At 42.5% G+C, this 15,122-nt stretch overlaps 1 protein-coding gene across 2 annotated transcripts in view; it reads left to right on the top strand.

The window, feature by feature from the left end:
• Positions 1-15,122, top strand: part of LOC147748562 (ras-related C3 botulinum toxin substrate 1-like) — a 56,883-nt gene that overhangs the window by 27,739 nt on the left and 14,022 nt on the right. For both annotated transcript variants that reach the window (XR_015309471.1, XM_086963103.1), the window contains exons 2-3: positions 8,276-8,347; positions 8,617-8,734. Coding sequence is in view for 1 of the 2 variants with exons in the window: in XM_086963103.1 (XP_086819229.1) it covers positions 8,276-8,347; positions 8,617-8,734 (190 nt within the window). In the remaining variant the exon portion in view is untranslated. The remainder of the gene's footprint in view (positions 1-8,275; positions 8,348-8,616; positions 8,735-15,122) is intronic.

Here is a 15,122-nt window from a genome sequence, read left to right as displayed (position 1 = left end):
TTTCCAAATGCAGAGGGGGAGGTCTCGTGTCTCTTGCAAGCCTCCATCTCTACATCCATTGGTCTGTTAAACTGTCTTTAGCATTTTGTTGCTGCTCGCCACAGCACACAGCATGGGCGAGTTTGTCCGTCCACTTCATCCATTGACTGTCTTGTACGGTGCGTGACACCATCTTGCTTGAATTCATGTGCACATCTGCCAAAAAATAAATGCTCAACAGTGCCAGAGCTGCTCAGCCAATACTTTGTTGCCAAAGCTTTGTTCCTCATACTTTCTTTTTTTTGTAATCCTTGCACGTATAAACAATGTCTTTATGTTACAATATTTCAAAGCCATTGCTACATTTTTTACGCGCCATTGCACCAATAAGAAAAATATAATGCGATGTGCATGGAAAGTAAAACACTTTGTATACCTGTATTGCACCTGCCAGCTAGGAATTAACATACTGCGCTATTAAAATTAAATGCAATGTTGTTCTAATTAAACATTAGTTTTGCATGCATATGGAATTCATATTTAGGACACAGCAATTTTTCTTCACTTTTTTATTTTTGTACCATGGGTTAAAAAAAAAATATATATATATATATATATATATATATATATATATATATATATATATATATATATATATATATATATATATATATATATATATATATATATATATATATATATACGGGACCATGAAGCCAGACCTATTTCTTTTGCTAATACTTGTTTAGATGTTGGAGTAGGCCTGTAGTGTATGTCGTCTTAGCTCCCATAGGAAACTTTGGTTTTTGAAACTTATGTGTAAATAGTGACACAATCTCACAAAAGTAACTGTTGATAATTTTTTTTAGAGAGAATTCAAATATCGTAATTTACCTCAGACTTTAAAATATTGCCTAAAGATCACCACATTTTGGCTAGTCTTAACTCGCACACATACTTGTTGCACTGAAGTATGGTAGTCACTGACACAGCATTACATACATTGAAAAAAATATTTTTAATACTTGTTTTGATCGTTTTGTCTTGATGATTATCACTGACTTGGTATTAGTGCTGTGAAGCTCTTTGTAAGGACAGGTGTAAAGACTTTTACATCCATAATGTCTATCGGGATTGGAGGAGTAGCAAATGAGGGTTACCAAACAGGTTTTTTTTAAGTTAGCTCGCTTAATTTTTTTTAATGGCTTCCGCATAATAAGAATTTCACAACAAATTCCTCTTATCTGTGCTTAACATCATATTTGACACGTACGCATATCTAGTGTCAGCTCTGCACATTTCACAAATGGTTCAAATATTTCAGTCATTGCCCGCACAACAATAGATAGAAACAAAAGGGAAAAGGCCTGGCGTAGAGTTCAGCCATGAAGTTTCTGTCCATTGCGGCAGACTTTCCCTCCACCACCATGGCCGAGGAGAGGATGGAAACCAACCATATTTATAGCCAGCCACTGTGACATCACAAGTTTACTTGCCAGAGTGGCTGAATCTGCCATTGAAGGACTCACTTGTTAGTGCAAGACCTCTAAGAGAATATGCCTCCTTACATCATGCCTTTTCTCTGCGTACAATTACAACGCAGTCGTTATTGGAATTATAAATTTACTATTCCATCTCCAGTATGTGCAACTGTAGGGAAGGTGTTGGATTTTAAATCCAACACCTTCAGCTCCCTCCGCAAGTCATTGTTATGACTTGCGGGGTAATGGTATGTGTTGTTACAGCACGGTTGTTGTAACGACCGCATTGTAATTGCATACGTTGAAAAGGATTCATTTTAAGCTCTGTTTATCCCTCTGAGATTACTCTGCCTATGCTAGTGTCAGATGGCGTAAGTTATGCCTCTAAATGTACCACTGAGGCACACATTACCAGTGGCGGGTAATCGTAGTAATATTTATTGCACCTGATAAAATTCGAACCCCTGAGTTCAAATTCATGACTGCACATTTCGCAATTAACAGGGCGTTCATAATGAGGGCCATAGTAGAGACACCTTGTAAGCACCCATCCATGAAATCTTAACTAACACGACGGCCAGGGCCTGTGTTATTTGCACCAATCGCCCAGACTCCACCCTCATTACAAGTTGTTCTACTTCACCCAGAGTGGTAACTCCAATAGAAAAGATGCAAATCAAAATGATAAGTATTTTATGGCCTATGTATACCAGCAGCTCCTCCGTTATGGGGAACGAGCATCACCCCACTGCCTCAGACAGCAAATAAAAGCATATAACATAATATGATAATAAAGTAGTTTTGTTATCATTTTATTTTATATGAGGGAGCCAGAGCGGAGTCTTGAGGGTAGGGCATCCTCTTGCAGCATCAGGAGGAGTGGTGGGCACAGGGCACTGCAAGTGCGCAGGACGGATTGGCCAGTTGTCTTAGGACGGCAAAACCGCCATGCGCACTTAGATCTCTCCAGACCATTGAAAGCAGATACAGCAGGCACAGGCTCCGTTCTCCAAACACAGGTTCCTAGTCCCTCTGGAAGTGTAAAACTAGCCCGCTCCGTCCAATCCCACTCCTGTTCTCATGTTGATAACAGCATGAGAGCAGCACCTGGATTGGCGCAGGGCAGTCTGGGATCGTGTTATCAGAAGCAGAAGAGCACTGAGGCAGCAGGTACGTTTTCTTTTTAATTTATTTTTTATTGTCCCCTGCGCTGCCCTACCACTTTTCCCTGCTGGCAGCTGCAACTGTACATCAGCCAGCCTCTCACAGAAGGCAACAGCATTGCCAAGCCCCTGCTCGCTACCTGCAGCATCCCAGACAATTCTCACCTTGAACAGGCGCAAGCATACCTTGAGCACGTGCCCATGCCATGCCACTGCCTATCAGCCGGACATAAAGATGAAGAAGTTCATTTTGAAAGTTCAATTCTGGCTGGATCATGCATGTTACCATAACCTGTGACTGCCACCTTTGGTTTACAAGCACTGAAGCTTTGGAGCCCCTCTCACTGGACATCCTTCAATAGCAAACTTCGGGCTGATTTAGATCTCGGCGGAAGGGTTACTCCGTCACAACTTTAACAGATATTCCGTCAGCATAAATATAAATTCCATAGGGTCCAACAGGATTTATATTTCGGCGGACCGGATCTACATCACCGGATTAACCTGTCCGTAGAGATCTAAACCAATCACTTAGTTTTTCTTTTTTTCATATACTCCTGCTCAGAGCAGCGGAAAATGGACGCCAGTGATCAATAAATGTGCGGTAACAGGCATAGTAAATCCGAGTGCGAAACTCCTAAACGCAGGTCTTTGCGGCGGAAATACCGGCCAGTAAATACTAGCCCCCAGTGTCTCCTGAGAGCCTAAATAGGATATTGTTTTCGCTGAAGGAATGGCAGATGGAAATCAACAGGGCTTCTTTACAGCCCTTCCCTAAATGAGTGCCACGTTAGCCTGAGTGGTTCTCTGCTAAGAGTCCCAGATGCCCAACACAAGAGCATCCTTTGAAGCTTTCGCTCGAGGCTTCAGATGTGGCCTGAGAGATATCATTAGAATCTGACACTCCCAGACACACACTGCATCTGTGGGAGTCCATTTAGTTGAACAGCGCCTCATACATGCATTTGACTGGTCTTCAAGCGCTCACAATTTGTTTCAGCAGATCCGCGATGAGCTGAGGCACAGAGTGGGGAAGGCATTTCTCCAGATTTGCACAATCTGGCTACATGGAGAAGCCGGGATTTGGATCCAGATCCCTTGTTTGCACATTTAGCAATTTCGCCAATAGGCTTTATCAACCTTGACAAGACAAGACACTCCGTGACGTACCAAACAAAGCCACATCCCTCCACATCTTTCCAGATGCACGAATAGCCACACTGACAGCCAAGACATCCAAGCCCCTCTGTATCCACTTATCATCCCTCAGCATCACTCCGCTTTCTCCTTTCTCAGAGTTATCATCCTTTCACATGTCTCTTCTCCACACAAGCCTGCACATCATATCTGGCAGCCATGGCGTGGGTGACTGACACCAGTTATGCCGTGTCAAGTAACGATGGATCAAAGGGCTCAAAAGTTATATTAAGGGGGTCATTAAAAAAATAAGTACATTTTACCACTGACAATGTTTCCCCTTCCCACACAAATTCACAACATGGTCAGCAGTAACTAAAGCCAGCGGCCATATTGAGCAATAAGATAAATCTCTTCCGCTGACCTGAAATTGATTTTCATGATCCGCCATGTTGGATTTATACGTCCAAGGTTGAATCAGCTGGTCTCATTGTAAGAACTTGAGTGAGAGATATGGGTGCAGGCACAAACATGGCATGCATGCCCTCAGCCCCCATATGCAAGAGCACGACATAAAGATGAAGAAGTTCATTTTGAAATTTCAATTCTGGCTGGATCATGCATGTTACCATAACCTGTGACTGCCGCCTTTGGTTTACAAGCACTGAAGCTTTGGAGTCCCTCTCACTGGACTTCCTTCAACAGCAAACTTCGGCCTGATTTAGATCTCGGCAGAAGGGTTACTCCGTCACAACTTTAACATATCCGTCTGCATAAATATACATTTCATAGGGTCCAATGGGATTTATATTTTGGCGGACGGGATCTACATCACCGGAGTAACATGTCCGTAGAGATCTAAACCACGCCCTTAGTTTTTCTTTTTTTTTTAAAGTCTAATACTTGCCTGGTCCCGTAATTCTATGTCCGTTCCTTCGACCCGTAACTCTTACCCACACCTGAAGCAAACTAGTGGCTCTAACATTGTCCCTTCTTACTACAGCCTGACCATAACCAGGTCACTAACCCCCCCACAGTACTGCTAATCTTTATTCTCACCGTTTTAAAAGTTTTTACATCTGTTTTGCTTTTCCTAACTTGTTTAGACTACCAAATAGAACGATAATTCCTTGCAATAATTTTGCTTACATTTTCTTTTATTGTAAGGCATTATTTGCATTTTACCTATTCACTAATTATTTCAATTGTTTGACAGGAATTTCTGTTTTTTGACTTAATAATGCTTATTTAATTCAGTACATTTTTGTAAATGCACACTTTAAGATTAGCATACCAATCCATTGACCCAAATTCATTTTAGTATTATTTTCCGGTTTTTCTACAATTGACTCACATTTTGAATTTGTATTCCATTACATTGTAGTACGGACATTGTTTTTGGTAAACCATAAGGAAAGTCCCCAGGTGCCTGTTTAACAAATTGTATTCATGACATTAATCCGGTTCCTCTCCCACTTTGTTACCTTTCAAGGCAGATTTGTGTGATGTACAGAAAGTTTGCAAGCACAAAAAGTATTAAAAACGTAGTTCGAGGAATTTTAATTGAGCTCACTGCCAGTTTTTAGGTGTTTTCGAACAGCAAATGTGGTGGCTTAGTTGAGCTCTCAATTTCATCACTTTGTGGCAGAGTAGAGGGCGTATTGCTTTGTGGGACAAGGTTTAGTGCGTCAATCACATAATTTGTGTTGGTGGGTGGTTAGGTGTGACAGCACCTGTTTTTGCGCACATGGACAAGCCTTTGCTTTTGCATGACGTATGGATGGTCAACCATGTATAACCTCGGATAACCATGTATATAAGCCAACATTTGATCCAACGGTGGGCAGCTTCTGAAGATAGAGAGAGCTTTGCATATGTCGTTAAAACTGAGCAGGGGAGGGGGCGAAATGCTTTTAGGAAATGTTGTGTGAAAACGCACAATATGTCTGCTTAGCTTTGTATTCCAGATAGCCTGTTGCTATGTGTTTTTTTAGGTTGAGCTGGTTAAGTTATTTTGCAGTAGCCAAATCGTACCATTGGTTTGGATCTGGTCTGGACCAGTAGATGAAAACTGAGCCCTTGCTCACAGGATGAAATAGCCCATTATGCATGAGGGTTTTAAATTGTTTGTAGGAGTGCAGCCCTTCTCCATTCTTTTTTGTTGAATGTAGAATTTTAAGACTGCACACGGGTGGGTTGACTGCTTACAAAGCAGTGGTGTATTTGCAAGTCATCAATCACTTTCGTGGCAATAAGTTTATAAAAGAGTCCGCATCAGAGTCGTCTCTCTGTCTTTTTGCCACCAGAAGCGCTAGGGATGGCGAATGGACCACCAAGAAATAACTTTTCCATCTCAGGCAAGGCAAACAAAGAAGGGTTGCATCACTGCATGTAAGGAGAATCGAGGACTGGACTGAAGGTGTACTGGGACACTTTGCGTTCCTGCTTGTCCTGGGTACATCCAAGTTGTTGGGTGCAGGCAGCCCTTTCCCACTTCAAAGGCAAACATTCATTTATGATGGGCGACACAACTCTGATACAACTTCCAACTGCTCCAGTTTTCATTGAATGGCTCAATTTCCTTAGAAAATCCCTTCATCTATCCAATTGAAGGACTTGATTAGAGTTTAGCAGATGGGATACTTTGTCAAACTGTTTAGAATGTTCCGTCCACTGTATTACAAGTACTTTAGGCTAACATGGACTTGTTATTTGGCAGACAGGATATCGGCCACGCTTGTGAAGGAGTATCCTGTTGGCTAAACTGTAAATAAGTAAAGAAAAGGAGGCCCCCTTAACTGTCAACTTTGGGACAGGGGAGATAGCGTAGGAAACTTGAAAACGTCCCACAGGGTTACCGCAAAATGGGTAATATAATTGCATACATGCATTAACCGGAATGCTTATGAGTTGTTTTTTATTAAAAAAAATTTAATAAATGTAATAACATGCAACATGTATGTTTTTTAATGATTTGTTATGATGATGTTTTGATAATGTACTTGTTGTGTATAATTTGACAAATATATATATATATTTTTCTAAAACATTATCGTTTGATCTGTTTTTTTACATTTGATCCTTTGTGTGCATGTATGCAATTATATTTACAGTTTCTGGTGGTTTTATAGGTAGAAGTTCAAAAGCATATGCTGTACTCTTTGTCCTGAAGCATAATAGAAGTATATTTCTGGTATTGCAAGGTATTGCAGAACGCATTGCAGTTCACTACTCCATTTATTACCCATTTTGCGGTAACCCTGTGGGACGTTTTCAACTAAACTGTAAATAAAACCAAGTCTCATGTTAGCTGGTAGATGCTGAAAAGTCTCCTTATCCATATTTTATCCGACTTCTATTTTTCTAGACTCCCTACTGTCAGCCACATGCCAGATGGAGATCAGACCTGGAGTGGAAACATAGGAAATAGAGCCATGTCACACCAATCAACCAATATACCACCACAGTTAGAAAAGAGCAGTGAATAAAGATGAGGAGAGTAGGATGAATTTTCACCTCCTGTTAGGATTCATGGCCCTCTAGACCCTGGTTTTAGGTTACAATAAGGCAGTTACATTTCTTGGGAGGCCCGCCTTGTTACGATAGGAACGCCGTGCAGGCGGGTGTAAAATGCCTTTTTCTACTGTGGCCTGGAACAGGGCTGCAGCACAAGCTGCAGTAGAAAAAGGCACTTTACAAACATCCATGCACCCTGTTCCAGGCACCATAAGGTGCCTCATACACGGTACATGGATGTGTTCGGGGGCACCACATTTGCCCCCCTGGCGACTTAGCAGCGGCCCACAGGGGACAGGGGCCCGGTCTGAGTCCCCAAAGTCCCTTTCCAGGGCGCTGAAACCGCCATGAAAAGGTTGTCGGAAAGGGACATCCTAATCACTAAGGTGGTGCCTGTGCAGGCACTGGCTCCGTTGTAAAGATTAGACTCCATCCGCCGCCTGTCGGGTTCCTTGAGCCTGTCGGAGGCAGCGGTCTTACCCCTGACATTATTGCACTGACTACTGGTATTGTAATCCGACGGTCGGACCGATGGCCTGGATGTTGGGCCGGCTTCCACCAACAGCCTGCTGGTGGCGGTCCACCCGACATCAAAATGAGGACCTAAATTAGGATTTAGGGCGCAAGTACCCCAGCAAGCGAAAAGACAACAAAATGAACTGTTGCAATGCCAAAAAATCGCAGGGTTCAGTTCCCAAACATAAAAGGAGAGCAAGAAACAGAGTGAAGGGTGAAGGGGGTGTTGGATGGGTCAGCAGGACATAGCCTGGAGTCCCGCTGTCACAGGAGCAAGAAACCAGAACCTTTTAAATATAGGAATGTTTTTTTTTTTTTTTACAATCTGTAATCTGTCAATAGCATTAACTTGCTGCTTTAATTCACAATTAACCGTTGTTGACATGGGCCACACTCTCACACTTAACACCGAACAAGGTAGGGGATGACAGGGGTGTGCTTGGAGGTATTTTGACAGCTATTCTCTCTTTTCTCCCCTTCTAGTGCTGTGGGTAAAACCTGTCTTCTAATCAGCTTCACCAGCAATGCTTTTCCTGGGGAATATATCCCGACTGTGTGAGTATCCATTAATACCATGAAAAAAGAGTCCATGTGAACTGTTTTGCCTTTTAGTCACTAGAATTGTTTCATATCTTTCTGATTACTCCCGCTCAACCCCGCACATTCCTGCGTAATACCCCACCCATTTCCCTATAATTTATCTCTTCTATGTAATTCTCTTTAAAAACTACCCCCTTGTCTCTTCAGTGACTTCTAATCTCCTCCTTTGCCTTCATATATCCCTGTTGTGCTCTTCTCCAATCTCTTTTATGCCCACTTTGCAGATTCGAAAACTATTCAGCCAACATGATGGTGGATGGCAAAACTGTGAACCTGGGGCTCTGGGACACAGCTGGACAAGAGGAGTACGACCGACTCCGCCCCCTCTCATATCCACAAACGGTGCGTTACTTTCAGGGCCTAATTGTCTCAGGGTGAGAGTGTGGGGTGGAGGGACAAGGGTACCTAAAGAACTTAAACCAGGAGGTGCATGTTCACACCTGATGCAGGTCAAAAGTGCTCGAAACTCATCACCCTGGTGTTGACGCTAGGTCGTTGTATGTCCGAATATGTCATACAGAAATATCCTCTAACATAGAGTATCCAAAATATTGTTTACCAAACAATTGTGTATTTTCTCGATATATAAGGAGGACTAAGAATACCAGGGGGTTTCCCTCGTTTCTTATTATTTTTAAAATGTATTGTTTTGTCTTTCTAATTTTATTTTTTTACCAAACTCAATACAGCATCGTCCAGTTTGTTTAATTGAAAATAGTTTTGCCTTTTTAATTTTTGACCAAATATTTTGAAAAAAAACGTAGAGCATAATTCACAAAAGCCAAACACTGTTTCCTGGCTTATTCAGTGCTAGGTAAAAGTTTGAATTTTGTAACTGTAATTGTTCTTTTAGTGTAGGCGACCCAGACGACAGCTGTTAGGTTGGATTGAAGTCTTAGTGTATGCTCATGTTGCTAAATAAGCACATTTTTCATTGCTGTGTTTTCAAAGATTCCAGCACAAAAATACTATGCCCTTATTAAACTTAAATACGCTTTCGTAAATTACTTAATTTCGTGTTCCACTTGTTATGCAAAATTCCTGAAATCTTGCCATTATGTCATGTTGTGTAAGTATGCCACAGTCTGCTGCAAAGTTGTTCGTGGAGCACAGGACAACGCGAACAACCAGAACGTGAGTGAATGTTGATCGCAGGAATAGTCTTTTTCGCTCTCTTTTATGCAGCTTGAAATGCACACTCATGTCGAAAATTGGTGCAAGGATGCATTTCGCAGTAAAATATAGCACTAGAAGACAGATTTACATTTTACATATTTATGCTGAATTTTGCTTAATTTTTGGGGAATTTCACATTCTTACACAAAAGCAAGTTTCACACGCACCTAAAAATAGATTAGCCCCAAATATTATCTTCATAAGCAAATGTATGCATTTTATACATTTTTGGAGTTATCTGTAGAGTATTGGATTGTGCCCCGAAACCACTTCAGTTAACGGTTGGTTGATATTTAATCTTTGCCTGAAAAGTGAGGAAACGTTGCACTTAATGAAAAAAAATAACGTTTCCCAGTTTTGATCTACTTTACCCAAGGTGAAGGTTTGTTTCACCAAACACCTGTTCATTGAAGTAGTATTTTTCACCACAGTGGACCACACTTCAGTCTTATTTTCTCAGCAGTCATAACCAATATAACATTAGAACACTATACAGGACTACAATTCCCATTAGTTCTGAAGAAAGTTTAATACAGTAACAATAATCACAGCCCCACCAATCATATCGCAGTCCTTCTGCATAACGCAGTCTTCAAGAAAAATGTCCTTCTTCTTGATTCATTAACAAATCGCACCTCCTTTCGTAGCTCCATCAATATTCCTGTTTTTGATCTGGCCCTAAAAAAAAAAGGAAACAGTGTGGAAAAACTATGAAACACCACCCCTTAATATCAGAAAAAGAATACAATCAGGTTGATTAAATTCCATAATGTATACTTATACCAAGCGGAGGTCTTCATTCCCAATATATTCGGGGCGCAACCTATAGGATACCACAATATGTGTGATAATCCTTGCTTCTATGTCCTTAATAGAATTGCAATTTTCCTTCACAATAGCTAGGACATTTTACATTCTACAGCAGGACTGGAGGCTCAGATTATGCAGGTTTAAAGCTTAATCAATACCAATGACGTCACTCCCAGTACAAATTTGAAATAACATTTCTTAAAGATGGATTTGGACGACCAATCAGTCATATGAAGAATGTACTCAAAACGACTTCCCAAAGTAAAAGTTTTGAATACCATGGCCGTTCTCACAGATTGAGTGCCAAAAATTTAAGTATCTATGCCCGCCTCAGACATGATCCACCTTACCCACCTGCAATCAAGGGAGAAGACATGGTTTCTTACTTGCTTTCAGTATTTATCTACTATCAGACATCTCAACTCTTCTGTTACTGAGTCATACTCACTGATACATCGCTCTGCACATAGTGGATTGTTTGGGAAAGCCGGGTTATGAACCACCCTGGTATGCAATTTGATAATCCTGAATATGGTGAAAGTAACCCCTTCCGGAGAGAACGTCCTGGCCAAAATATGTATTGCTCTAACACCCAAAACTCTCTTGCATAAAATGAGACATACATGCTATCTAACTTACCTGATAACTGTTTTCTTGTTAAGAATGTGTTATTCGGCCAATACCTCAAAACACGTAAAAACACATTCACATAACAGAGATGAGACTGTCTTGGCTCCAGAGGAATGGACAAATACACTCCTCTCAAAAGTCTACATACAAGTGGGTGTTCCCCAATTGGATTCTTATTGTTAGGCCCATGTCCTGCTGAGAAAGTCGATCTAATGGCGTTGACCATGCAATGTGCCATACCGCCCTCCACCAATTCTGACAGAAAGTTGAGAATGTGCACTATATCTGCCTCCACAGGACCTAGATTCCATCCCACACACTAATGGAACCATTTCTGCCAAGCTGAATCATATTGCTTTGTTGCAGAATCCACCCACACCTTCCTAATAAGCGAAGAAACATATTCCAAAAGTCCTGGGATATTCCAGCAACTCCTGTAAACTAACCTGACATCAACTGAAGTGTTACCTCCAGTGCCAGAGGGTGTGCTCTGTCATGAACGTCTTGCAGAATCTGGGGAGGCTGGGTGAGTGGGATTGGAAAATCCAGAAAAAAGTTCCAGAAGAGCTGGAAACCATGCTTGCGACCTCCAGAATTGCATCATCAGTACCACTGTTGCCTTCTGCCTCCTTACCGGAGCTATTATCTTAGTGATCATGGAAAACGAGGGAGGAACACATACCATACGATCTGGCTCCAATCTTGGAGAAACTCATCTTTATCTTCCGCCATCGGATCTCGTCTCCAACGGAAGAAAAGTGGAAGTTGAGTTCCGGTCGTGATGTGAAGAGGTCTTCTTGGCACAGACCCCAGTGTGGCATAAGATCGTCAAACACCACAGGGTCCATCTTCCTGGCACTGGAATCCCTCAGATAACTGAAATTCCAATCTGATATGGAATTCAGGTTTCCCGAAGGGTCTTCCACCATGAAAGAGATTTTGTTGTTCAGACAATAATGCCAGATGTCCCGGGCCAAAACTGCCACGGCTTTTGACCTTGTACCTCCCAGGCAATTCATGTACCAGACTTCCGATACGCTGTCCATCTTCAAGAGATCGGTGCAAAACAACTTGGGGCATATTATTAAGACAGGCGATAAAATTATAGCCTTTTTAGCGGCAGAAAACTGCAGCTAAAACGGCGATAATGGGCTTGATAATATGCTCTATGGAATTCCAATTGAAGCCCATGTTAGATGTCCTTCACATCTAACATGGGCTTCAATTGGAATTCCATAGAGCATATTATCAAGCCCATTATCACCATTTTAGCGGCAGTTTTCTGCCGCTAAAACGGCGATAATGTTATCGCCTGTCTTGATAATATGTCCTCCTGTCTTTCAAAGGGCATTCCACCGCAAGGAGTTCTAGGTGGTTGATGTACAATCGACTCTCCTGAGATGACCACTGCCCCCCTATAGTTTTATCTCCTCGTCACCCTCTCCAATCTGATCCGATTCTATTAATAGATCCAGCATGGAAGCAAAGATGATCCTGCCATTCCACACCTCCACTTGGTCCAGCCACCATTGTACCTCCACTCTGGCTTCTTTGGACAATCGAATCTCTGGCATAAGTCACCCCTTTGTGTAAGTTAACTGCTTTCAATCGCTGCACATCTTAGTAGTGTAGTGGTCCAGGAAATATTGCCTGAATTGCCAATGCTAGCAGACCCACTACTCTTGCCAGATATCTGAGTGAGATTTGTCGGTAATTCCCTTCCGAATGAGAGGCATCTTTCTCTGTTGGAGCCGCAAGGTCTGTTGCACAGAATCCATGTCAAAAGCCCAGAAAGACAATGCTTTGCCTAGGTTCGCAAACAGGCTTCTGATGTTGATCATAAACCTCAACTCTCACAAGAGTGACTTAGTCAAGGCTAAATCATGATGTTGCTGCTCTGCACATATGCCATGGTAAGAATGATGTCGAGCTAGACATTAATTCTGAACCGCCTTGGAACGGAGTAGCTCCACCACGGGTCTTAGCCCCTTGGTGAAACACAGTGGAGGAGAGCCTCAAAGGAAGTGCCACAAACTCGTACACCTGCTTCCACCACTGGAATAGCAGAAATAATCTGTGAGAAGAGAACATTGGAATAGTAAAATAGATGTCCTTTAGATCCAACCTTACTAACCAATCGTTTGGTAGTAGAACGTTCATCAGGAGGTGAATCCCCTCCTTCTTAAAATGATGATAAATAGGCCACACATTGAACTCTTGCCAATGTATTACTGGCTGATATTCCTGCTCCTTTCTCTGAACCAGAAAGAAATTGCTGAGGAATCCATTGGGATGTAGGGAAGTCAGAGAGATCGCCTACTTCTCTAACTTGGTTTGCAATTCTTTATCTATTATTGGAGGATCCTCTTCTGAGAAGAAGAGTGGGTTATATTTTTACCTCAGCACCGGAGTCTCATAAAACTCTATGTGAAATCCTGCCACAGTCTGGAGTACCCTGCATTGCTGGTCACCTCATTTTATTTTGTAAATAAAACAGTCTTCCTACCACCCTTCTTTGGTAAGGAACAAAGGGTACTCCTTACTTGAAGTTTCGCCGTGGGTACTGAATGCACAACAGAATCCTCTCTTTCTTCCATGACCTCTGTCGGTACCTATCGGGGAGAAGAAACTTCCAAATTTCTTCTGGTCCTGCCACTGATATGGCATCCTTCCTTGATATTTTAGGGAGGCTTAGAAATATGCATGGCGGTGGAGCATCCTCTGCCTCTACCAGCCCCTCCAAAAATCTTTTTGCCAAAGACCTTCTTCATAGACCTTGTCGAAAGATGAGAAAGGGATCACAAAATACCTCAACTCCTTAAAAATGGGTCTTCAAAAATTTCCCCATCTGCTACCATGCCGGCCTCTGTAGTAGCCAGTTCTTACAACTTGGGGTCTATCTTGATAAGGAGGAAGCTGCATTTCTCCAGTGACAGAGCGCAATTTGCGTTGCCAAGAAACATATGGCATGCTGTGCCAAGCCTGTTAGTAAATCAGGGGCTATTACATTGCCAGCCTCCCTCACTTCCTCTGCCATATCCAGGATCTTTTTTTAGTGGTCTAATATATCCCAGAGGTTGTCCTGGCACGCCGGCCAGGAACTATCAATGCTCTTTTTCAGGTCCTTGATACAATCTGCCACAAAGGTAGCTATATTTCCATCTATGTTGGGGGTTTGTACGACTGTCCCCTCTAACAGTGGTTGTGGGCATTCCTCTTTAAGTGTGCTCCTCACCTCCTTTTCTAGAGGCTTTCTGATTCTTGTGCCTACATACTCCATCACTTTTGGCCATGGGGCCCAATCCACTAAATATCATCTGGATCCAACACCCCTGCATGATTTTAGGGGTAACTCCAGCCTTGTCAGTTTCTGTCACTATTTTGAGGCATTTGAGGCCACCTTCTGGCTGCTCAGACTGGGATCATCTCATGATTCATCATCCTGGTCAGGGTTAGCTGAATCATTTCCGTCATCACCGGTATACACCTATGGAAAGCTTCCAACTCATTCTTGAGCCTTCTCTGGATCTACCTCCTTACAATCCTCAAGGGCCTGAGCCTGTCTCTTTAAAAGGGCCTGGATCAACCTTTCAAACACATCTAAAGGGGCGGAGGAGGATTTACCAAACTTGACTTTGGCCTTGCCATTGGTATTCAGAACACCAAGGGATTCAAAGTCTTAGAAGACTAGAAATCTTCCCTCAGCGGGGGTTCATGCCACGCTTAGTGGCCAGCACTAGGATTTGCCTGCCCAAGGGTTCCAGGGTCAGTGGTGGCTCCTCCGCTAAGGCGAAGAAGCATCACCCCACTGCTTTTTAGCAGTGTAAATAAAGGAAACCTAAAATGATAATTACTGGTTTCTATTATCATTTTATGTTTCCCGGCTGCTGCAGCATTGCGGGCGAGCAGGGCTGCTCTGCTCTCAGAGCAGGGCAGTGGACGAGTGATTTGCCCACTCCAAGTGCTCATGAATGCTTGACCGGCTGTCTCTGGCCAGCCAAACATTGATGCGCAGTTTGCATGTTCTCCACGCAGTCTGCATTACAGCCTGTATGGAGAACTTGCCCAGGCCCCCAGTCCCTGGATGAGCACCAAACCATGGCGTTCAGACCAA

The sequence above is a fragment of the Lissotriton vulgaris genome, chromosome 1_1 (assembly GCF_964263255.1).
Source record: "Lissotriton vulgaris chromosome 1_1, aLisVul1.2, whole genome shotgun sequence".
NCBI classification, from domain to species: Eukaryota; Metazoa; Chordata; class Amphibia; order Caudata; family Salamandridae; genus Lissotriton; species Lissotriton vulgaris.
The sequence above is the reverse complement of the archived record's forward strand: the minus strand, read 5'-3'. Positions and strand labels throughout refer to the sequence as shown.